Here is a 26,344-nt window from a genome sequence, read left to right as displayed (position 1 = left end):
TTAAAAAACGATCAGAAATTAAATAAAAAAACAAGTTTTTTTTTCAGCTCAAAGTAAGGAGCAACACTGAAACTTAAACCGAACAGAAATTATTACATATATGAGGGGGGGGGGGTTTCCCTTCTTCAATGCCTTGCTCTTTGCGCTAAAGTTTAGATTTTGTCATGATTCTTTAAAAATGACTCCTGAAAGACAAGGGTTAACAGTCGTTTAATTAGAACAATAAGTAACTTTTTAAAAGTACCGAAAAACTTTAGCGTGAAGAGCGAGATGTCGAGGAGGGGAAAAACCCCCTGATATATATAATAATTTCTGGTTTTTAAGTTTTAATGTTGCTCCTTACTTTGCGCTGAAAAAACTTGTCTTTTTATTTAATACTAAATGTCTTTTAAAAGTGACCCGTTTCTGTGGATGCTTGAATTATGTAGGCTTGTCTTAGTTTTGACAAGATTTTTGAAGACAAAAAATTTCAGCTGGGGGGAGGGGGCTAACTGGTGTCAGTCTCCATCCCCATTGCACAATAGACAATTAACCCCTGATTCTCAATTGACACCCCTAGGGCCATGGGGCAGAAACGCAGTGTATCACCCTTTTAGGCAGGGCCGTATCCAGGATTTTTGTTCAGGGAGGGGGGGTTTACTAATTTTTGATTTTTTTTTTGGGGGGGGGGGGGTTACTAATTTTTGACTCAGTTTTCGACTAATTTTACTGATTTTTAACTAGGTTTTACTAATTTTCGACTTATTTTCGAGTCGGTCAAAAAATTTCGGGGGGGGGGGGTCAAACCGGGTAACCCCCCCCTGGATACGGCCTTGCTTTTAGGCACCATCGGATTTAGGTAGAGATGTATAGACCTATGTGCTAAACGCACAAAAATCCTGTCATTCTAGTATTTTGGTCTCTTTAATTGCTTTTTGGTTTCTTTAAGCGACTTTTGAAGGAACTTAGGTACTGGTTACCAGCAGGGGCGGATCCAGGATTTTGTTTGGGGGGGGGCACAAAGTAGGTTGGTCCGATAAAAAAATGGGGGGGGGGGGCGCAAAATAGGTTGATCCGATAAACTTGCGTTAGGAGCAAGTTTAATTAACGCAAACTTGAGTTAATTAAGTAAATTACACTACTTTAGACTATGCTAGGAGGGGGGCGCGCGCCCCCTGGATCCGCCACTGGTTACCAGCCATTTTCATCCATCGGGTCAAGACTTAAATTATTCTAATGACTACAATCTGATTATAATGAAGTGTCAGGAAATCACTTTACGTGATGAAAGGATGCTAATAAGTCGAACATATCGGCACAAATGCTGCTGAATAAGTATCAAAACAAGTATTGCTGATGGCAAAAGCAGGTACTGGTCTCATAGACTACGTGATATGACCCACGGTAAACCTGATTCGTAGGTAACTACACAAGTTTTACCCCTGCCATGCTTGTAGGTGAAAGATCAAGTCTAAACTGCGACATTCATTAAAATTTTCGTTCGTTCCCGTCTATTTTAATTAGTTCAGTTGTCAAATGATAAGATTGGAAGAGTATGTGTAAATTTCATGTGGAAAAGCCGACGGAATTCTCCTCCTGTAAATGTGAGTACTTTACTTTAGTAGGTGTAACGATAATTTAAGGGGTTAGTTTATATTAACGGACTATTCGAGTAGCTAAGAAATATACTTACCTCTTCAGTCAGAATTGCATCCTGAATCCAAATTTAACATGCATTTGCGTCGGAAATGAACTTTACCCCCTACCCCTATATATAGGGGTGAATTGAAAATCGAAAATCAAGTCCACCTGGATTGAAAATCAATTTTTTTTTCAGTAGGCATCAAGACATGGCTAATTTTAGGAAAAGGCCAAGACAGATAGTCCGAGTAATTGAGAGGCAAAAATGTTTAAATGGCACGGGTAAATGGTGAGAGTAAATATGACTCTCTTATTGGATAAGTACTTGTGTGTTAGTTTTTGGAAAGGCACACCTGCCTAGAGTCGCAAGCAGGTTAACCAAGAATTTAAAATTGACATAGAACCATTATATTGCCTGGAATGAGAGGCAGACGAGGCACGCCCGCCTATGGTCTTAGGAAGGTTGACCAAGAATTTAGAATTGACACAGGGCCATTAATTGGCTTGTAATAACAGGCAAACAATCATTTAAAGCCATCTTCATCTTCCAAATAGTACCTATTCATTGCCTAAGCTCAGCCCCGCATTCTGAACAAATTTTAATTTTCCAAATTTTTGAGTCACTCACTTGGCCGATATATCACTCACTTACCTACTAATTATCTATACCATATATTCAGTATACCAATCATCTATACCATATATATTTGCACATTAGTGGGGGGGGGGGGTAAAGTTCAAACTTACCGCCATAGTCAGAATTGCATCCTGAATCTAAATTTAACGTTCATTTGTGTCAGGAACGAACTTTAACCCCCCCCCCCCGGGTGCAAATATATATCCTGAATTGGTATATATAGGGGTGGCGGTAAAGTTCATTTCCAATGCAAATGCATGTTAAATTTGGATTCAGGATGCAATTCTGACTATAGAGGTAAGTTTATTTCATAGCTACCTGAATAGTCCGTTAATATAAAGCTTAACCGATTTAAGTAACTAGGCTATAAAGAAGAAATATATTTTTGTTTTACAAAGCTATTGAATTCAGGCCTACGTTCCTGTGAGACTTTGGGGCGTGAGCAATAAAGTTCAGAATATAATTTTCACTTTCACTAAAACTGTTAAATATAATAGGCGCAATTGGCAAGGGCTGAATTTTTGAACAAGGGGGATTCACTTCCCAATAACCAATACTAAAGTAAACAATAGGCAAACTTCATAACTTGCAGCCCTTCCCCCGGGGACTATGGGGATTAAGTCATCCTCAAAGAGATAATTAGATTTTAGATTTTTCGACTATGCTGAACAAAATGGCTATCTCAAAATTTTGATCGGGTGACATGGGAAAAAAATGAGCTTGGGAGGGGGCCTAGTTGCCCTCCAATTTTTTGGTCACTAAAAAGAGCACTAGAACTTTTAATTTCCGTTCGAATGAGCCATCTTGCGATATTCTAGGACCAATGGGTCGATACAATCATTCCTGGAAAAAAACACGCATCCGTGTTCTTTCTTCTGGCAAAAAATACAAAATTCCACATTTTTGCAGATAGGAACTTGAAACCTCTACAGTAGGTTTCTCTGATACGCTGAATTTGATGACGTGATTTTCATTAAGATTCTTTGACTTTTAGGGTGTGTTTCCTCTTTTTTTTCGAAAATAAGGCAAATATAAGGGTAAGACTAAACTTGATGAAAATTATATATTTGAAATCCGCATAAAAATCTGATTCTTTTGATGTATTTATTGGTATCAAAATTCTATTTTTTGGAGTTTCGGTTACTATTGAGCCGGCTCGCTCCTTACTGTTTGTTACGAACTGTTTGATTTGAACATCATTCTCATTAAGTCCTGGAAGTTCCATCTTAATACAATTAGAGTTGCTATGACATTGCTGATATACCCTTTTGATAACCTGTATATTTATATACTTTTGTGATTTTCATCTTAATGCTCTTAGCTTTACAAGTAGTTGCAATAGAGGTAGTAGTTGAAGTAGCAGCAGTAGTAGTAGTAGTAAATGTAGAAGCGGTAGTAGCATCACATATTGCCTTGTGGTCAATTGATCTTTCCCTTTAAGCATTTTCTAAAAGTTCCAACTTAATACTCAAGTCCATTCTTGAGATACGCTCTTTTGACAATGTGAATGTACATAGCGCCTTTTGATTTAGTTCAAGCTTCCTCTCAATATTTTAAATGCAGTACTGTGGTTGTAGTAGTAGTAGTGGAAGCAGTAGTAGTGGTGGTAGTTTTAGCAGTAGTAATAGCCTACAGATATTAACTTTTTGGTCAATTGATCATCTCCCTTATCATTTCCTGAAAGTTCCAAATTAATATACTCAGTCATTCCTGAGTTTTGTCCTTTTGAAAGCCTCTATACACATAACGTGTTTTGATTTTATTCATTACTCTCCTCAACCATCTCTGAAAGGTTCACCTGAATGCCCTTTGTCTTTTTGGAATGTAAAGGTCAAACATGCATACTTTTCTCAATAACATATTATGTAAACAGTGAACGAATTGCCTAACTTACAGCCCTTGTTCTGGGGGCTGTGAGGGGGTTGACGTCCCCAAGGACATAATTATAGGATGTCTCAACAATGCTAAAGAAAGAAGACCTCTCAAAATTTTGATTGAATGTTTGTTTTGGAATATGATGGCCGTGGGGGGCCTGGTTGCCCTTAATTCACTTTAGCTCTTAAAAAAGCACTATAACTTTCAATTTCCAAAGTCCTATTCAAAGTTTATACGACCCCCCCCCCTCCCCCCCCCATTCAATAACAACCTTATATGCTTTCGGGGCATATCTTATAACCCTTTCCCCCAGGTTCTGGGGGGCTATTTCAACCCCGAAGGCCTTTTTATATGATCTTTGGACTATTTTGAACAAATTAGCTATCTCAAAATTTCTATCGAGTGCATTTGGGAAAAAGACATGGGGGGCTAGTTGCCCTTCTATCCTTTTTTACCACTTAAAAAGGACACTAGGACTTCTCATTTTCAACAGATTGTGCCACATCCGAAGTTTTTGCGACCACCCTTTCCATAAAAAACCTTAAATAATATTAACAATGGGCAACTAATATAACTTATAGCCCTTGTTTTTAGGGCCTTGGTGGTTGTCATTCCCAAAAAACATAAATACTGGACCTTTCAAAAATGCTTAACAAAATGACTATCTCAACATTTTGATTGGATGTGCTTGGGGAAATGTTGGGCGAGGGAAGATGGGGGCTCGTTTCCCTCCAATTACTTTGGACTATTAAAAGAGGGACTAGAACTTTTAATTTTCAATCTAATGAGCCCCCTCCGAAATTTATCCAGCCATCCTTTCATAAAAACCTTATACGCCCCCGGGGCATAACATACAACCCTTGCCCTAAAGGACTCTTTGTGGTTTTTTAATCTACAAAGGCATAATTACTGGACCCTTCAACTACGCTGAACAAAACGGGTATCAAAAAATTTTGATTGGGTATAACTGGGGAAATGATGGGTGGGGGGGGGGCTGGTTGCCATCCAGTCACTTTCAACTATTACAAAGAGCAATAAAACTTGCAATTTCCAATCAAACGGGCCCCTTTTGAAGTTTCTACGACAACTACTTCTATTCGAAGTGCCTTGGTATAAAAAAGCAAAAAGAACAACAAAAAAAATAATTCATTGTGCCCACATCGCTCTTTACTTAGGCAGCACAATTGCGCTGCCTATGATTTTTGTACTATTTTTTTTTAATAAATGGCGATCTCAAAATTTCTATCAGATACATTTGGAAAAATACGGCCTGTGTGGGTGGGGGGATAGCTGCCCTCTGATCACTTTGACTATTAAAAATGTACTAGAACTTGTGATTACCAATCCAATGAGCCTCCTTCAAGGCTTATACGACTACCCTTTCTTCCAAAACCTTATATGCCCCAGGACACAAGTTACAGCCCTTGTCCTTAGGGCTGTAGCGGGGGGGGGGGGGTTGTCATCCTCAAAGACATAATTTCCGGACATTTCAACCACGCTGAACAAAATGGCTATCTCGAAATTTTGATCGGATGTATTTGGAGAAATGATGAGCTTGGAGGGGGGGGGGCTGGTTGCCCTCCAATGACTTTTGACTATTAAAATGGCACTATCCTTTTCAGTTTTCAATTGAATGAGCTCCTTTCGAAGCTTCTACGACAACTCCTTCTATACCAAGTGCCCTGGTCTAAAGAAACCAAAAAAAAACATTGTGCCCACATCGCTCTTTACTTAGGCAGCGCTATTGCGCTTTCCATCAGTATGAAACCAGTTTTACTCAACAGGAAAGTTGCCAAAGTGGCACTTTTGGTTGTCATCTCGCCGCTTTTTCGGATCTGTGTTCCCAGATTAGGTCAAAATTTTGTCATTTAGTGCCAAAACTACATTTTTATAAAAGAAAATTTTTAACTTTTTCAATTAAAGCAGGCTATTATGAAGGGGGCGCCGGATTTGATAGTATTATTTAAAAAACGATCAGAAATTAAATAAAAAAACAAATTTTTTCAGCTGAAAGTAACGAGCAACATTAAAACTTAAAACGAACAGAAATTATTACGTATATGAGGGGTTCGCCCCCTAGTCAATACCTTGCTCTTTACGCTAAAGTTTTTTTTAGTACTTTCAAAAGATTTATTTATTCTTATTAAACGGTCTTTGTGCTTCAGGGGTTGAAGTTGCTCATTCTTTAAGAATTGGAACAAAATTCGAACTTTAGCGTAAAGAGCAAGGTAGTGACTAGGGGGCGAACCTAGTCAATATACGTAATAATTTCTGTTCGTTTTAAGTTTTAATGTTGCTCCTTACTTTCAGTTGAAAAAACCTTGTTTTTTTTATTTAATCACCAAAAGGCAATGCATATAACATTAATGCTACCACTACAGTTACTGTAACTAACTACACTAAGGGTATTAAGGTGAAACTTTTAGGGAACGTTTAGGGGGATTTTCAATACAACGAAAAAAAAACTATGCATGCAGATTTTCAAAAGGACATATAAGAAATATCATAGGCAGTGCCAGTCTATATAGAAATATCATTGACACTTTTAAAGGATTGGGTAAACCGCCTAAACCTCTAAAAACCGCCGTACAAAGTTGACGAGAAACTGTCCTTGACATATACAAGCATATATCACCTTATAGTAGAGATTTCAAATGAGTACACTAATTGATTTTGAACCTTCTTTAATTCCCAATGATGGCGTGCAAGCACATGCAGAGGGGTTAAGGCCCTTCCCCAGTGGCAGATCCAGGGGGCCCCTAACGTAGTCTAAAGTAGTGTAATTTACTTAATTAACAGAAGTTTGCATTAATTAAACTTCCTCCTAACGCAGGTTTATCGGATCAACCCATTTTGCGCCCCCCCCCCTAAAAAATTCCCGGATTCAACCCTGCCTAAACCCTTACAAAATATCCAGCTTTATCTAATTTTAATATATCTTTGGTTTATTTTGCCCATTTTGTTGGGTTTTGACAAAATCTCACTCTAATGTCACCAATCCTCGAAAACGTGTGTGGGGGGGGGATACACTTTTATATACCTAGGGGGTTAATTTTTCCGTCTCTATCCGAGAAAATACCAAAGAAAGAAGTATTTTTTCAATGAATGTACCAAAAAAGGTATATTTCTAAGTCTAGGATGCTGGGAGCAAAAGCTATTGGTGCCACTGTACCAGTACCGGTTTTAGGCCTCATAATCTGGGGGTTGAAGTATACCATATAATTGTAAAACATAAAATAAAAGGAAATGTATGTAAGAAAACTGGGGGGGGGGGGGCAGAGACCCCCATGCCCAGTCCTAGAACCGCCATTGGCTATCCTATTTCCTAAAAATACTCCTGCGTAAGTGGCCGATGGCAGGTAAGATGTTTCTATAAGACATCCAAAGTCTATTTGAAATGTATTAAAGAAAAGGGACTTGAGTAGACAAAATTTAAAAACCATTTTACTTCCGTCAGGGGCCAGAAAATTCGAATTTTCCAAACTACGTAATAAGTGGTAACTTATCAAAAAAACTTGGAAGTCGGAATAAAAAAATCAGTCTTAAAGCTTACAAGAAATGACCAGATTGACAAAGCACTTCAAACAAGATTGGCCACACTAATTTTTTTATTTTTTTTTTATTTTTTCTTCAAACATTAGATTCCGATAATTTAGACAGGGGAGACCTAGTCCATAAAGAAGAAATTAACTATTATTACTGTTACGAAGGTTAATTCATATTCAGTCAAAGACTTCCTAAGAGTCCAGGATTTGGGTATACTTTATAATGAATGCAGACCTAGGCCAGAAGTTTCTGTTATTCAGAAAAAAATTGATGGTACAATCGTTTTAAGAACTGATAAAATATTTTAGATTTTAAGACCTGTGCTAGGTCTATCCCCCTTGGAAAATTTTCCCCGCGGATAATTGTTCTCTCTGCGGAAAATTCCCTCCGCGTGCAATATTGAGCAGCCACAGAGAAAGAGTCACAAATAAAAATAATGTAGAACAGAATTAACTTTGGAACATTCTGTCAATGTTCGGCTGAGTTTTTGCAGCTCATTTCCAGACTCCTAATCCTCCCCCTTCCCATAGCAACATATTGATGATCTTTTTAACCTAGAGAATAATTCCTGAAAGTTTCACACCACTGGAATTCCAAATTCAAACATGCCCCCTCCCCTTTACTATTATTTATCCCCTTTATTATTATTATTTATCTATAAAGAGTCGACAGTTCGTATAATTTACGGCCCTTATCCCGGGGCTCTGGGGTTATGTTTCATCCTTGGATGCATATTTATTGATATATTAAACTATTCTGAACAAAATTTGTGCCTCGAAACGTTGATCAGATGCCCTGTGGTGTTACATATCAAAAAGGTTCTAGAACGGGGGCTGGTTGTTCTCCAATCGCTTTTGACTTTTAGAAAAAACGCTAGAACTCTCAATTTCCGATCGATTCCAAAGTTTCTACGGGAATGAGGGGGGAGGGTTGCGGAGGGGGCATCCCCCTTTCTATACGGAATAATTTCTGTTCGTTTTAAGGTTTAATGTTGTTCTTTACCTTCATATGATAATACTTGTTATTGTTTGTTTAATAGCAAAAAAGGTGGTCATGTTTGGTCTTGGTCGTCTTATCAGCTAAGAGCTTCTGGATATCGTTCTCTAGGCAAAGATATCAACATTTTGCTAATGGGATTTTTCTGGAAACGACACGCCTAGTATAGTAATCAAAAGATGCTAAGTACGTCCGCCATTGCCCATGAACTGCTTCAGAGATTGAGTTGAAATCCCCAAGGAGTGTTAGATGTCAATTGAACCTCAAATTCTGAATTAAGGGAGGGAACAAAGGTAAACCGAAAGGTCCTAAGTGTAACCAGTCATCGATATAAGAAGAGCAGAATCACTCTTATTTTGAAAACCTAACTAGCCACGTGATATTATTATATTTTAATTTAATTGACATGGAGTCGAACTCTAAGTCAAAACCGGCAAATCTAGAGTTGAAAGAACTCCATTTTTTAGGCTTACCTTCCATAACCACGACGGTGCCCTCCCTGGTCCCTCCATAGCCGCGACGACACCCTCCCCAATGCCTCCATAACCAAGACAGCACCCTCCCCGAGGGTGTATGCTTTTTCTACTAGTTCAAGGTGCAGAAAACAGGTGTGATACTAAAAGGCATTTACTCATTTTATTGATGGGCTGATCAAGACAGAACCTCTACCTCCCCTCGCTCCCTAGAACTCATACAATATTTATCTAAAGGCTCAATGAGAGTTAGGATATTTTGGCATTCAAAACAAAATGGTCCACCACCCCTGCTTCATAATAGCTCATGCACCATTTGCACATCATTGTACATAATTTTATGAAATATTAAGCAAATTTAAACGAAGGTTTAAACTAAATATCAGAAACATTTCCCCGTAGTAATAAAAGAGGCAGCACCCCTCTTCAGACTGAGTCTAAATGAAGGAATATAAGAGACTAATTCCTGCTCCTCCCCCCATACAACTTTTTACATTTATCTGAAGGTTTATGGATATTTAGAAAATTTGAGCAGTGAAATTCGCTCTTTTAGGCATCTGGCACCCCCCCTCTCCCCTCCTACACAATGACCCACCATCATTTTCATAATAGCTGATGTACAATTGTGCATTTCTCTTTATTCTTTTTGTTTGTGTTAATTTTCCTTTGGCTACTCAATTTTAAATTGTGGGAAAATTTTCCGGGATGAATCGTTGGGGGTGTGGAATTTTCTGGGAGGATGTGCCGGACCCCAGTTAACTATCACAGAGAAGATCAGGGCTGCCGCCCCCTCAATGTCCCTAACGGCTAGAATGTGATTTACATTCAAACGAAAACGATATTTGTTTCGAACATTGTGTTGTTGTTTTTTTTTGTTTTTTTTTTATTATTATTATTATTTGACATGACGTTTACAAAAAAAATTAAAATATCAATCTAGGTTACAGGAACAGAAAATGCTTTTATAATAGTTGTATTAGTGACTTTCAGCTTAAGGCAAATCAAATAAAAAAAAAAAAACTTTTGTAACTGAAAGTAAGGAGCAACATTAAAACTTAAAACGAACAGAAGTTATTACGTGGCCTATATGAGGGGGGGGGGGGTTGTCCCATCGTCAACACCTCGCTCTTCACGCCAAAGTTTTTTAGTACTTTAAAAAAAAATCTTGTCATGGTTGCAGCAGTAGCCTCAATCTAGTAAAGAGCGAACCACAGCCCATAGTAACTAAAAGTTAAAAAACACGTTTTGAAATAAAACTGCCTAGTGAAAAAATTGCCACCTGACACTGATTCAGGAATGGTAACTATTATTTCGGTTCGTCTTAAAAGTAAAAGCGTATTGCGAAAAGACATGTATGGTGATTAAAAAAAAAAACCTGAAACCCCTCGAAAATGGCGTCAGATCAAAATGAAAATTGTACCGCTGGAATCAGCATGGTCGAAAACCTTGCAAGGGAAATTACAGTCCCCCTTCTTGAACAACAAGGAAAATCACTTGTTTACATCTGTAGCACTGACCTGTCTCCCGTTTTTTTTTCCTTTTTTTTCAGCAGGGCTAGCAGGTTACCAGAACAACATTCAATTTGGCTCATTCAAAATCTATTTCTCGTATCTAAGTGCTTTTTATAAATTTCGCCATCTGCAAGTGCCGTATGGCACTAAAATGGCCATTTCTCAGGGGGTGGCGCTAGCAGGCTACCAGAACATCGTAGACAGATTTTTTATAGCTCATATCTACGTTCTTCCTATAAATTCCACCATCTGCAAGTTCCAAATGGCACTAAAAACGGCGCGTTTGGTGCCATGTCTCAATTGGAAAAGCTGGGGTATTGGACTATCAGAACTTTTTAGGTTGACGTTTAATGGCTAATAAAAAATAAAAATAACAAAATAACACTAAAAATAACACTTTTGTGGCCACTTCTTAAGTGGAAAAGCTCGGAAGTACAAAACAGGGACTATTGTAATAGTTATGTTTCAGAACCCTTAACTGAAGGTTTACAAAAATCGTCTGCTCGCGAGTAAGCTACTGAAACATTAGCAGGCTACCACACAATCATAGATAGATGTTTAATGGGTCAATTAAAAGCTATTGCTTATATTTACTAGGTTTTTACAAATTCTACCATCTATTAGATTTCACAAATTTCAATTTTAACTAGGTTCTTGGTAGAATTTGCAATGAACTCTTTGTCTTGGTTGAAGCATTAGCTGCAACCTAGTAAAGAGCAAACCACAGCCTATAGTAACTAATAGTTAAAAAACGTTAAAACGGTCTTTTTTTTTCTTCTTTTTTCTAGGCCTAATGGGTTACTAGAACATCATAGCGAGATGCTTAAGAGCTAATTCAAAAGCTACTTCTCATGTCTACGTGATTTATATAAATTCGGTCATCTGCAAGTGCCATATGTCACGAAAAAAGGCACTTTCTACGCCCCTTCTCGAGGGGTGAAGCTAGCAGGCTACCAAAACATCTTAGATAGATTTTTGATAGCTTATATAAAAAATATTGATCATATCTAAGTTTTTCTTATAAATTCCACCATCTGCAAGTTTCAAATGGCACTAAAACAGGTGCCATGTGTTAAATGGAAAAGCTAGGGCTAGAGGGCTACCAGAACTTCTTAGAGTGATGTTTACTGGCTCATTTGAAAACTTTTGCTCATATCTACGTGCTTTATATCAATTCTACCATTCATAAGTGAAATATAGCATTGAAAACAACACTTTTGGTGCCACTTCTTCAGTGGAAAATGTTGGAAATATAAAACGGTATCATTGTAATAATTATGGTCCAGAACCCTTAACTGGAGGTTTGCAAGAACATCTCTCGTATGTTTTTCCTCTTCTCTTAATAAGCTACGCAATTAAAGTCCTACAAACACCAATATATTAAATTGGATTATTAGACGCGTGATTCTGTTAGTACAGCACTGGACTTCAGATTATATTATCATGCGTTCGATTCCTGCTTGGATTTTTTTTTCATTCATGGTTTGTCCCTTCTTATGATTACTTTTCAGATAATCAACTATTTTTGCAAACGCGATGCACTCATTTTTTAAAACATATCCCGGAAAGGCTCATTTTAAATCTATTAATTATATCTACGTGCTTTTTTTTATCAACTTTACCATCCATCAGTGCCATATAACACTAAAAATGGCACTTTTGATGCCACTTCTTAAGTGGAAGAGTTTGGAAGTATAAAACGGTATCATTGCAATAATTATGGTCCAAAGCCCTTAACTGGAGGTCTATAAGAACCCCTCACCCATACTCTCCCTCCAAACCCTCTTCGTAAGTTTCATAAATCGTCTACTGATCTTAAAAGTAAAAGATTATTCCGAAAACAAATTAAATAAAACTGAAAACTTTTCAACTGAAAATCTACCAAAAATTAAGCTTGAATGATCAACATTTTGAACTGAACCTTCAAACTTCACTCTGAGCTGAAGCCTGTGTGCTAGTTCTAACGGCAGTAATTGAGGAGAAGGGAGCTCCTTGCCACCTTTGTTTTTGCTCCTGCCTAGGTTATGAAAAACAGCTGGTTTTGGTCATTTCATTGGAAAAGGCACTTTTGTCATTTGAGAAAAATGGGGAAACAACCAAAAGCGCACTTTTGGAGAATGTGCTATCAAGTAAATTTATAAACAGTGATTAGGTATAAATATAAGCTTTTAAATGAGCCCTTAAACAGCTCTCTTTTGTTACAGTAGCCTTCTATTTTCTGCTAGTCAGTAGGCTATTTATAAAGCTTTGTCTTCATTATGGCTTTTCAGACGAAGTCGGCCGAGTAAAAACAACTTTTTGTTCATCGAAAAACAAATGTTCCTGAAAAATATTTGTTGTTTTGTAAAGTATGGATAGAGAACTTTATGTTATAGACTGAAAGTTTTCTGTAGCTGTCAAGGTTGTCTGCAGTATTTACTAGAAATGTCTTATCTCCCCTTGATCGGTGATGATTAGAAATTACATCAAAATAAGTTTTCAACTGAAACTAAGGACTGACACTGAAACTTAAAACGAACAGAAATTATTCCGTATAAATAAAAAAGATCATGGCAGCGTCGTTGCTACATTAAATTTTAATCAAAATAGAGCAACGATTATTAAAAGAAAAAAGTTCTTCCGAGGGAAGTAAAGATCGAAGCTAAAACTTAAAACGGACAAAATTATTACTTCACAGCCTATCTAATTGATATCAATATAACTAGTAAAAATAAACCAACTAATTATGTTTCCCTATGTTTACAGACTTAAATCGTTTTTTCTTTGGGCCAGTCAGTGTGGTTTGAACTTTTAGCCAGTCTGCAACAAGAGTCTACCACTCCGCTAAAAAATGGTGGTGGAGGTGGTTTGATTGGAGCCTAAGGGTGAAATTCGTACCTCTTATCACACAGATTTACATTATTTACATGATTTCGGTGTTAACAAGGTGTGAAGTCCCTTTCTTTTTAACTACATGTATTAGTGATGAATGGGTTTGTTTTAGAATGAGAGACCCTTGCCCTTGGGACTGCGTGGTTCATTTCTCCCCTCCCACGGAGACTAATTCAACAGAATCATTCTGTGTGAAACGACTGTCGCAAAATTTTGATCTAGTGCCTCAGGTTGCGGGGCGCCAGGGGGCAAGGGTAAAATGGTTGCCATCCATTTCCTTTTGGCCCTTAAAAGTGCAGTAAAACTTTAAAATTCAAATCGAACGAGACCCCTCCCAAGTTTCAGTGGTCCTCCTTTCTATACGAAATGGCTAGGGGGGATATACATAAGAGATGTATCGTTCCTCTACTTATTCAACGCTACTGCATTGACTCTGAAACTGGAAATTCACGAGACAGTATTTAAAGTTCTATTTAATGACAGAAATTCAAAAGAATTTCCAAAACTACTTTGATACTTTAGCAGCAATTTTTTGCAATTATTCAAAAATTATGCAATTATTTAAAATTTGTTGCTGACTATTCAGAATTCTAAAGTAAAGACTCCTGAGCACATAAGCAAAGAGATAAGGATCCCTTGTCTTGACTTTATTTGAATATTTTATCAATTTCAGATCATCATTTCCAATTATTGGTTGTCACAAAACTGTTGAACTGTCATATTTTGTATGGTGGACCCGGTCATATTAGTGTTAAATTCATAATTGTTGATTTTTTTTAAACTCGTATTGATCTACAAGAATCTTAAATACTTTGCGTTTTTGTCTAACTTTTTACAGCAGTAGTAATAGGCTATTAGACGGGCTTTTTTTTAGGCATTAGTGCCAAAGATAATGATTACCTTCTAATTTTGTAAATTTACTATTATATTCTTTTTTGAGATCAGTAATAAATGACAAAAGTATTACTTGCCATCGAATTCTGATTAATTTTTCGATAGTTAGTTTAAATAAGTCCATATAATAGTGCAAATAACAGTACATAAGCAAATAACGAAAACTTTATGACATTTGTTTCACCAGATGATTGCTGCATTAAAATCACTTCCAAAAATGAACTGTCTGTTGGAACTTCTTTGTTAGTTTTCTTTCAAATTTTGTCATTCTTGCCCTGAAGGGATGTCAATTAGAAGAAGGGAGGGGGTATTGGAGGTTTCTTGCCCCACTCGGCTTCGAAAAAAAACCTTTTTTAATATTTTCATTGAAAATACCTTCTTTGGTGTTCTCATTGAAAAAAAAAAATTAAACCAAATACCTTATTTGGTATTCTCACCGAAAAAAAAGAAAAAATTTCATTTTTTGTAGATTTGAAAAACACATTTTGTGTCCCCCCACATTTTTTGTGAATTGATAAACCTGTAAAGGGCTGACCTACATCAGGAGTCAGAAAGCCAGTTTGGGCTCAAACCAGTAATCGCTCTTTTGAAACTTGAGGAACTTTTGAATCCTGATCATTAGATAAAATTTATGCTTTCACCATCCTAACAAAAACCGTTAGCTAGCAATTGGACAGAGGAAAAAATCTTTAAGTAAAGAATGTAAAATGGTCTACAAATCTTTAGCTGAAAATGTTTCACCAAACAGAAACAAGTTCAGTTTCCCATGAACCTTAGACAAAACCAGTGTGATATGTCCACTTAGCTGATGGGAAATTGCTACAATCACAATTTATAAATGATGAAATATTAAAACTTGATAAAAAGTAGATATTTCTGCGTAAATAGAGTTGTGAAGCCTGACTATTGAATATGCTTTTGACATATCAATGTGACACTATTTTCCATCCTCTTTAGAAAGGGCTAAATCAGTTGCAATTCTAGGCCTGGGCAGGGTGGTAGCTGCTCCCTCGGTTTTTTTGACATATGAAGTTTTTTTTAATGTTTTTAAACTCCTACTAAGGCTCCTTACCCTCCCCCCCCCCCACCCGATTATGTTGTCTAAAACGACTCCTGAGCTAAATTAAAGTAAAATTTAAAAGAAAGATAATATATGCTAAATCTTTGTGCTTTGGGATTGGGAATTTTCAATAAGAGAAGTTAATATGTTTCTTCTGAAACAGCACAGGGTAATAGGGCGATCCTTATATTTTATGATGTGGCTCATTTGATACTTTGAGAGTAGCGTTTTTCTTTAAGGTGTTCAGTTGACTGAAGCAGCTATTCTCTATTTGCACGCTACCTATATAAAAAAAAAAGAAGGTAGGGCTTGAGTTTATTTTCTTTTTATAGAAAAAAGTCTATACAGTTAGTTCTAGGTGTATTATTAGATGGAATTTTTTATTCAGTTGTTATGTTCGTCAGATATATAAATTAATGGTTATGAAATGTAATTTAATGCTGTATTTTTGTCTCAGTTTTATCTGGAGAGAGAATAAGCCAGATGACGAAAACCTATGATGACATAGAGGCAATCACTAAACTTTTAGAAGAGGTAAGGCCTAGGCTAGGCTATTAATTTACTGCTTTTATAGGCCCATCTACTTTACATGTGCATCCAATGTTTTGGGGTAATGTTTATATTAACAGACTATTCATGTAGCTAAGAAATAAACTTACTTTTGTAGTCAGAATTGCATCCTGAATCCAAATTTAACATGCATTTGCACTGGAAATGAAATTTACCCCCATGCCTATATATACCAATTCAGTTTATTGTAAAATTCTACTTTAGCTACTTTTGGCTATCTTGGAAAGGGGTTAGGTTAGGAAAATGAAACTTTCAGAGGCGGGTCTACAGGCTAAAGTAAATGACCTGGGAAGGTATTTTGAAGTACCTACATCCACTCCTTCTCCCTCTAAAGGGTCCTGAAATTTGCCTACATGACAGATCTATTACCAGTAAATATTTACCAAATCATATTATTGAGTTTCAAATAAAGTGAATACACCAGTTGATGCCTTTTTTATGCTGATTACAAATATAACAATCATTTCTGTTGGAAATGAATTTTAGCCCCCCCCCCCCCTATATATGCCAATTAAAGGTAGGCCTATATATTTCTTCATTAGCGGAGGTAAGGGCAAATTTTATTTCTGATATAAATGGGAGGTAAGTTTAAACTTTACCCCCCCCCTATTGTAGAAATATATACCCTGAATTGGCATATATAGGGGGGGGGGGCTAAAATTCATTTCTGATAGAAATGATTGTTATATTTGTAATCAGCATAAAAAAAGGCATTGAATGGTGTATTCACTTTATTCCTAACTCAATAATATGATTTGGTAAATATTGACCCTAGGCCTATTACCTATTGAAATTTTGACAAAACAACATCTTATCTTAATTTTCAGTTATCAGTTTCTGCTAAGAAATTTATGCTAAGTAATGTTTTTCCATATCTTTAAAACCTTATTACCTAAATTGGGATTAAGCAAGGCTGTGAAGCTGAAAACAATTTTGGGTAAATTTTTACCAAATCATATTATTGACTTACAAATAAAGTGAATATACCATTTGATGCCTTTTTTTATGCTGATTACAAATATAATAATCAATTCTGTCGTAAATTAATTTTAGCCCCCCCCCCCCTATCTATGTCAATTCAGGATGTATATTTGCACATTTGGGGGTGGGTGTTAGGTTAGGGGGGGGGGGCTAAAATTTATTCCCAACAGAAATGATTATTATATTTGTAATCAGCATAAAAAAGGCATTGAATGGTATATTCACTTTAGTTGTTACTCAATAATATGATTTGGTAAAAATTTACCCAATTTTGTTGTACTCCATTTAGGCTAAGCAGAATTTCTATTTTGCAAGGTTTCACTTTTATAGCACAACAATTTCTAAAGGTCATCAAAAGTCAGGACCCTGTAGAGAGAGAAGGAGTAGAGGTAGGTACTTCAAATTACCTTCAGGGAACACACTTTAGCCTGTAGACCCATCCCTGAAAGTTTCATTTTCTAACATAACCCTTTTCCAAGATGGCCAAAAGTAGTTAAAGTAGAATTTTACCTTGGTGTATATATTTGCACATTAGTTAGAACTGGAAGTGAAGCGCAAACTTACCTCTATAGTCAGAATTACATCTTGAATCCAAGTTTACCATTCATTTGTATCAGAAATAAACTTTATCTCCCCCCCCCCTAATCAGCAAATATATACCCTAAATTGGTATATATTAGGATAAGGGTAGAGTTCATTTCAAATGCAAATGAATGTTAAATTTGGATTCAGGATGCAATTCTGACTAGAGAGGCAAATTTGTTTCTTAGCTACCTGAATAGTCTGTTAATATAAATGTTATCCCTCTTTTGAGCACTCTCAGTTTATTTAGAAATTACTGTAATTCATCCTATTGCCATAGAATATTCCCTTTAAACTTTTTTTTAATGAACTTGAAATAAAAGTAAACACTCCTCTCCAACAGTCATCACTTATCTTGTTTTCTTTCTTGGAGTATAGATTCCTAGTTTTTAGTTAGATTGTACAATTTGTCATGGTTCACCTTGTTGTTGCATAATAGATTTGGAAACTATCAAAGTAGAGGCACAAGGGTATGTGCATGTCTGGATGGCATTTGGGCTCAAGCATTAAAGATATTCCAACATCTAATTGTTATGGTTTATCTGCTTGCTTATTTTTTAGCACAACTTTACAAAACATTAGGATAGCTCATCTGGGATGTGGGGAACACTATTAGATTACCAACAGTGCTTTAAAGTCCAGTGCCCATCTTAACCATGGTTCATGAAAAATAAGATGAGCAGGTTTCACTGCTCCAAGGTTCATTCAAAGAATACTTGTAGGGAAATCTATTGTGTGTTAGTTGTCCTCTGCAACCCATGGCCTGATTATCATCATCATTGACTGGTGTTCACAGGACTTATCCTTATTGCTGGAAAGTGCAATTTAAGTTAATGTCTTTCTGGCTGACAAAATCCTGATGTCCTTTTAACTTATCCTGCTTCTTTTGACTGTTTGTCACATCTCCTACAACATCACATATAAAAATGTCAATTCCTTCTGGCAACTTTTTAATTGACCTATCAGTTGTAAACACTATTTGAATGAATGAATGATTTTTATTACCCATCTTTAACAATACAAAAAAGTAAAAATGGAGTAGAGAGGAAATGAAAAGAAAACAATAAAACACATCAAACAAATGAACAACTTAAATTAATACTTCAATAACTTCAAAAAAACAAAAAACCAATGGCAAAACTATTTACATAAAAAGACAACCATTACACATTGCTGACTATAGATTCATACATACTATGCATTGGGTCTAAAGATTTCAGGAACTTTTCCCTCCTGGTTGTGATCACAATAAAGGGGTCATCAAGTCCATAATGTGCTGAAATCTGGCAGTTTCTTTGTCAGGGGGGAAAGCTAAGCAGATATTTTGCAAACTTGTAGAACACTGTACAGATTGTTTTTTTTATCATCAAAAGTAAACAAAGATCAGAAAGGTGACAAAGCTAAGATGTGAGGGATGGCAAAGGAATTGAAGATCCATGCTAGAATGTAGTGGTTAGATAGGCATTTGCATGACAAAATCATCCTATACGCTTTTTGGACTTTCTGTTTGAGATCATTTATTAGACAGGACCAGGTAGCTTTAAGGACCCAATTGGCAAACCAAGGTAAGTCATTGATGCTGCTGCAGTAACAGTAGCTGTGCTTTCAGGCTCAGTGGGTTTGAACACAGGTTGTTCTTGTCTAGTTTCAAGTTTCTAGTTTTTTTCTTGTTTCAGTGGGTTCAACGCTTCAACCCCATGTTTGATACACTAGATGCACAATGCTTAATGCACTAGACGAGAACAACCCATGTTCAAACCTGCTGATCAGTGAACAACCCATCTTTAAACATGGGTTGTTCATGTCTAGCACGTCAAGCATTGTGGATCAGTGCATCTAGTGCATCAAACATGGGGTTGAAGCTTCGAACCCACTGAAACTAGACAAAAAGCTAGAAACTTGAAACTAGATGAGAACAACCCGTGTTCAAACCCACTGAGCCTGAAAACGCAGCAAGTATTACTACCTAGTGCAAATATAACAGGTGCCAACTCTTTCTTACAACAATTAAAGACAACCACCTTGCTTTTGCTGGAGTTGAATTCCAGGCCCATGTTAGCATATTTTTTAGACAAAACTCTGAAATTACTCTCTATGCCAATGACAGATCTACTCAGATTTAAAATGTCATTGACATAATTAACAAGAGACAAATCAATTCCACAAAAAATAAAGCACGTTTTCACCATCTTCTGAGCCTTGATGATACTGTTATTATAAAGAGGCAGTGATGATAAAGCCTCTTGGCAAATGCCTTTCAGTACTGGTAAAAGGAAATTGGATACAGTTTGGCTCTGGTTTTTTACTACCCTTACTCTAACCTTCAACTTAAAATACATGTTCCTGTAAGTAGCAATTATAGATCTGTCAAGACCTCTCTTAAATGCAGAGACAAGCTGTTGTGCATGGATACCCAAAGCCCTGCAGATGTCATGGCCTGCAAGTACCACGGTTTCTCCTTTAGCATCTGCATCCAACAAAACATTAGACAATAGGTTATGCACATGCTCACGCCTAATATTTCTCTTGAAACCGAACTGTGAATCTGGCATACTACAAATATACTTTATCTCCTCAATGACTAATAACTCCATCAATTTACAAAAAACGGGAGCAATGGGTGGTAAGAACAACATTCAGATGGGTCTTTACCTTTCTTGATGACAGGGTGATTACACTGGTACAAAAAGTATCTGACACTAGACTGCAACTAAAAATCATTCGGAACATAAGTGCTATATGTACTGTTAACAGTTCTCTACCAAGAATCAAATGCAGATATTATCTACTCCTTTAGAGTACTTCTTTTTTAGTTTAAGGATAGCCAAATGAACAGAGATCAAAATCTCGCTCAAACTTGCACTCCAATTCAAGATCAGGTGAAGCAAAGTCGCTTGTTAAATAACTATTCCATTCACTTTCACTAGGGGCAGATTCATTACTGGGTGCTTTTGCTGATCAATTTGTCTTGATGAATTTCCAAATTTAATTTGGATCAACTCATAGCAACTCACTGTTTTCATCAATTGCACAAGAGTGATGTAAGGCGAGACATTTGGAGAACTGTTGCTTTGTATACAATTGAACACTGTTTACAATGCCTTGTTTAGGACAGCCCAAATCAATCCACACACTATACCACATTTTAGCTTGTTGACGCGCATCAACCAAAGCTGGGTTTTCTGACCCAATTCTCACTTTACAAATAGGAACCACGGTTTTTTCTGCACAGTGCAAGGCGTGAGTTATTTCACTAAAGTAGATATTTAGAAGTATTTGTTTCTCATCACATGCAATTGGCAAGCTTTGGAGTAGTAGCTGGAAAGGAACTTTAATCTTTTCCAGGATTCCATCACACACAGTCCTGAACATGGCTAAATTAGCTTTTTGCCATTCAGTCTTCTGGAACCACTTTTTCTCCTTTGGAGCATCATTTGGGGTATTATTCAGGAGGTCATTAATAATGAAGGTATTAGCTACTGGAAGGTGATCAGAAACACAGAAGCCAATATCAACCTCACAGTCACCATGAGTCCTCAATTCAGGAGAGCAGAGCAAAAAGTCAAGCAAGGATCTGGAACCAGAATTATGCACATACGTCTACTCTGTCTCTCAGTACCCGCAGACTTGGGCAGGCTGCGAGCAGGATTTGACCTCTCAGATCATTAGCATCAGAGAGGTTAGAGTTCATATCTCCAGCAATAATACAGGAAAGTTTTTCTGTCGCGCATAATGTAGCAACAGCAGCTACTTATCCACAAGCAATATTAAACTTATTGTCAGATTGGACAGTCTTGTAGTTTGTTGGCATATAGACTGAGAGCACAACAGTATTTTCAATTTCCACTGCAACATAAAAGTCCGATTATTTAAACGTCAAGGCACGGACAATGATAGCAACACCACCAGAGGGACGACCTCTTCTCAACCTCCTAGAAGGAATGCCAAACACATTTACGTTTTCGTTTAGTTGTAAGAGCTGGAGTCCCTCAGCTGACAGGAAATGTTCCTGCACGCACACAATGTCAAATTTGTCAGCAAGGTTTTCTAAAAGTGGTAATTTAGATAGTACTCCGCCTTTTATGTTCCACGTCACTATTTTCAGAGTGATACATAGTGATAGATTATACATAGCAGTTTGAACAGCTCATAAAAAGACAGCCATTTCAAAAGCTGGTTTTTACTATTAGCTTTTAGATTACTCTCCTTTGAAAGACATCCAGAACATACCAATGGACAAGGTTAAGGTTTAGCTATAGCCAGATGGCAGGTACTTATGTAGTGGAGGGCTTTCAGACTAACCTAAATTCCCTGAAAAATTTTTGATTTGTTTGTGCTAACCTAACAGAAATCTGTTGATACTAAGCTATCAACATATTTCTTGTCAGAGGCCTATGCAACTAAAAGCATATTTTCATAATTTACCTTTTCTCAGTCATAATGACAGTATGGGCTGTATCCAGAACAAATTCATGGGTATGTTTCTGGCTGGTGCGAAATGTTTTGCAAAAATGAGAAATGTCTCACATCTAACAGAAATGGGAAACATCTAAAAATGTTTTATAGTTACAAGACAGACATTATAAAATTTGTGTTCTGGTGGTTGCTTTTGTATCACCTTCCTGCATGGAGGTGGTATACACACTTTTCCAGTACCATGAGTAATAGTTGTTTTTACATTTATGTAGGTTGATAATTTAATTCTACTACTACTAATGCTAACAAGCCACCTCAGCACCAAGCTGCATTTAAATCTTTGATTGCAACATCTTCCCACCCCCATTTGGGGACAACTTGCTTTTTGTTTGGCCCAAGACAGTTGGCCAACAAGGACTATCTATGCAATATCTGATCCTTCATCTGCAGAACTTGTCCTAGCCATCTCATTTGATTCTCTACTTGCTATTTTTTTTCGTCTTAAATGAAAACACTGCAAAGGTGACCAGACAACTGGTGCAAGGTACAGATTACAGAGAAAGTATCAGTAAGCATTTATGTTCTTTGACTTGATCAATTTAATTTGAAACTTTTGATTTTGTAAAAAATCATTTTGAGCAACTCAAGTCTGCTGCAAAATATTTGCTGATTTCTGTTTATCCAAAGTGACCCCTGCAAGGGCCCAGTCTTTGGAAAATAATTTTCTTGGGAGAGGGATCAAGTTTTCTGTAAAGGCATAATAGTAGATTATTTTCCGCAAAAAAACATGGCGATGTGCTGTTCAGTTTCTTTGGTATGACTGCCTATAATCAGAAGTTTTTCAGTGCTGCCATTGCCAGACTTCATCTCAATTTCAGTACATGCTTTTATATATTCCGTGGTCAACTCTGATTTGCCACAATACACATTCTTCAAACAGAACTTACAGTAGGGTGCAGAAGTTTTTTTTTTTTTACTTGTTTCACATTCTTTTCTTTATCTAATTTTATAACATTGGTAACTGAAGCCACTTGTTATTAAACATTTACTTGTATGTTTTCTTGTGGAAATTGTCTCCTGAACCCAGCTTTCTTTTTGGAGAAGTTGCCAGGAGGTGAATGTCAGAAACATTGTCATGTTCATCATCCAGTTGTCTTTTTGGAGAAAAACGAGGAAGAAAAGATTAGCTTTATTGTAAAATACAATTGCAATATGTAAACTTGACTATATGTTGCTCCATTAGGGAGGAGGGTTATATAAAGTGAAACAAAAAAAAACTTTAGGAGTAAATTAAATAAGTATTATAGATTGCTTTAAAGTAGTTTTCATAATCTTATAAGATTTCTTTATGAAGCATAGAAAACCTAAGGGATTACCTTTAGAAAATTCATTTAATGATATAGGCTATTTCTTTTCTTCCCGTCCGATTTCTGTTCTTGCCTTTAAGTAAACCTAATCACTGGTAAGTCTGATAGGCTTGGTGCATTACCATTTTTTAAGAAGGTATTGTCAATTATTTAGCATATTGTTCAATGAGCAATTATTTACCATATCAGTTTGATTGAATATTAAGATAGTAGTGTCCAATAAGCAACAATTTGCTCAAATTAGAACATGTATGACCTAATTTATCACTTCAACCAAGGTTGTTGGGTTTGGAGGTAATGGTCCCTAGCATCCTGAGCTTTGGGCTGTGGTTCCACTCCTCATGTAATATTGATATTGCATTTTAACAAGATTAATTTATCCCATTCTTACTTTTTGGCTACATTTATTTCTGAATATGCTTAATCACTTTTGTATTGAAATGTTTTGCATGTTACAAATCCAAATACAGCACCAGCTGCCTTTGTAAAAAAAAAACTGCTCATGTAACACATGCACTGGTGACACTACTCGGATCACCAGTGTATGTGTTATGTAAGCTGTTTGTTTACAGAGAAAGCTGGCGCTTTTTTTGGATAGTCAACATATAGATTTGTAGATAACCATGGTAAAAAGAAGTCACCAGCAGATTGAAAGAAAACACAAAGTGCAGCTATATAGGTCACATGCTCCTATTCTACAATTATAGGATAGACTAACCAATATTCTCACATTTCAGCATTTTGCACCAATCAAAGGCATTGCTTAAAAATAAACTAAACACTAGGCCGCCTAAATTAGTAAATACCCAGGGAATGATGATGATGGTTGATTATCCTTCCACACTTTAGTTTTTTTTCTAAATTCCATGCTGATCTTCACAACATAAACCAGTGCTGTAGTTGAATCATATGGTTTCTGAAGAATGAATAAGGGGAGTCTATGAGCATTTTTCAGCTTTCATTCAAAAAATCAAACTCTTTGAATATCCCTAAAGGACCTTTACATCACCATAGAATACCCTGAGTCCCTAGACACTTAATTAGTATCCCTAAAAGAAGTGGTTTCCCCCTAAAATAGGGAGTAATCCCTAGAAGTGGAAGCCCCGGATGGCTAGGACACATTCTGCAGATGAAGGATGACAGATTGCCAAAGATTGTCCTTGTTGGCCAAACGAAAAGCAGGTAGTCCCCAAATTGAGTGGAAGGATGTCGTAAGGAAAGACTTAAGGGAAATGGGAAGTTCTTGGAGGAGTGAAAAGAGGGGCTGGATGTGCCTGGAAGGGGCTTTGAATAGATTGGGATGGAAGAGAAGTGTGTGCAGCTCTGTTGGCCTCAGACAGCTTGGTGCTTCAGTGAATTGTTAGTAGTAGTAGTACTATACAACTTAAGCTATATATTTGTCCATTAAGGGTGGAGGGGGGAGGTAAAGCAAAACAAAGCACATTGAGGAATGATAAGTAGGTAGTTGAGAAAGGTTAAGTTAGTTTCAGAATTTTATAGTTTTTTCTGATGGAGAGTAGTATCACTAAACTGATACCAAGATTAAACCTGTATATATGGAAATCTTGGTACAAGACTCCTTTTTTAACAAAAGACTATAGCCTAGTAGCAAGATTAGATATTGAAAATTGTTGTTAATAGTGACTGAAAAACAAGTTAGCCTATTTGAAAATTGGCAATTATTCTATTGTTATAATCTATTTCTGTTAATAAGCTAACTTAGCATTAATGATTCGGTTTCAGTTGTGATTTATCAAGGTTTTCAAAAATACCTTTCATTTCTTATGTGTATTGATTACAAAATAAAAAACAAAAATCAAGACCTAGGCTTTTCTTGAAGTTAGGAGCATAAATAATTTGAGTTTGACATTATAAACTACTTGCCAGAAATACTTTCTACTAGATGGGTAAGACTGCTAGTAATTGGACATTGACTAATCAGACAAATATTGTGTTTGAAATATTAGGGATGTATATGGGACCATCAGGGGGTAGGGTGCAGTGAATTGTCAGAAAAGTGACGATGATATTTGGAAAGAACACAAAATAAGGGATCTAATGATACTACTTTTGTTTTACTAACATATTTCTTTTAGAGTATTCCTAATTCTATGGTGTTACTGGGACAACTGAAAAGGGGAGATTTGCCCCCTTCTTGATTTTTTTGTCCTTGCCCCCCAAAAAATTTATAAAAAAATTTATTTGCCTCCACCCTCTACATTTCTGTGAAATGGCATTACTGGCAGGTTCCTAATCTTGGACATGGTATATATAGTTGGGACTAGGCTAGTCAGGGTTTGCTAACCAAGGGTAAAATAATCCAATTTCTAGGTGGCACAATAGAGATATTGCTAAGATCTAACCTGTTTAGTGATTTAGCTCCCCAACCACTGTTTATTTGATCCTGGCTTAAATTCACTTTCCAAGTGTAGCAAATTCTTGTCTTCTTATAAATAATAGTCTAACCACTTTTTTATAGTTGCAAATATTAGATAGAAAGCCAGTTACATCAAATAGGGTGAAAGGGGGACATTTGCTCCCTCCAAAATTTTTTGGCGGGGGGGGGGGTGTAAACTGAAGCAATATATTTTTTTGAAGTGACATAAGTAAGTATTTATGACTATTTTAAATTAGTCTTGGACTTTTTGGATTAGTTTCAAAAACCTCTAAAGATTTGATTATTGTAGAAATGATGTTTCAAAACATTGGGAAAGTTTGTATGACAGTCATATTAACACAAGTGGAGATTCATGTCTTGAGGAACCCAAATATGCATCTTTTGCTCTGAAATTCCTAACCCGAGGTCAGTTTTTGGGGTGCTATCCAAGACACTTATAATTTATTTTCTTCCTAAACTAACAAATAGGAAGTGTTAGATTTTTGCTCTGGAGTTTTAGTTTCCAAAAATATGTCAAGGACTTAACAGCAGGCCTATATGACCATGG

At 36.5% G+C, this 26,344-nt stretch overlaps 1 protein-coding gene across 1 annotated transcript in view; it reads left to right on the top strand.

The window, feature by feature from the left end:
* Positions 1–26,344, top strand: part of milt (trafficking kinesin-binding protein milt) — a 132,018-nt gene that overhangs the window by 35,456 nt on the left and 70,218 nt on the right. Inside the window, exon 3 of the mRNA XM_089097572.1 lies at positions 15,941–16,017. Within this exon, the coding sequence (XP_088953698.1) occupies positions 15,941–16,017 (77 nt within the window). The remainder of the gene's footprint in view (positions 1–15,940; positions 16,018–26,344) is intronic.

This window comes from Artemia sp. Qi Xiang Cuo, chromosome 12, assembly GCF_049724085.1.
Source record: "Artemia sp. Qi Xiang Cuo chromosome 12, ASM4972408v1, whole genome shotgun sequence".
In the NCBI taxonomy this organism is placed as follows: Eukaryota; Metazoa; Arthropoda; class Branchiopoda; order Anostraca; family Artemiidae; genus Artemia; species Artemia sp. Qi Xiang Cuo.
This window is presented reverse-complemented; position numbering and strand designations above follow the sequence as displayed.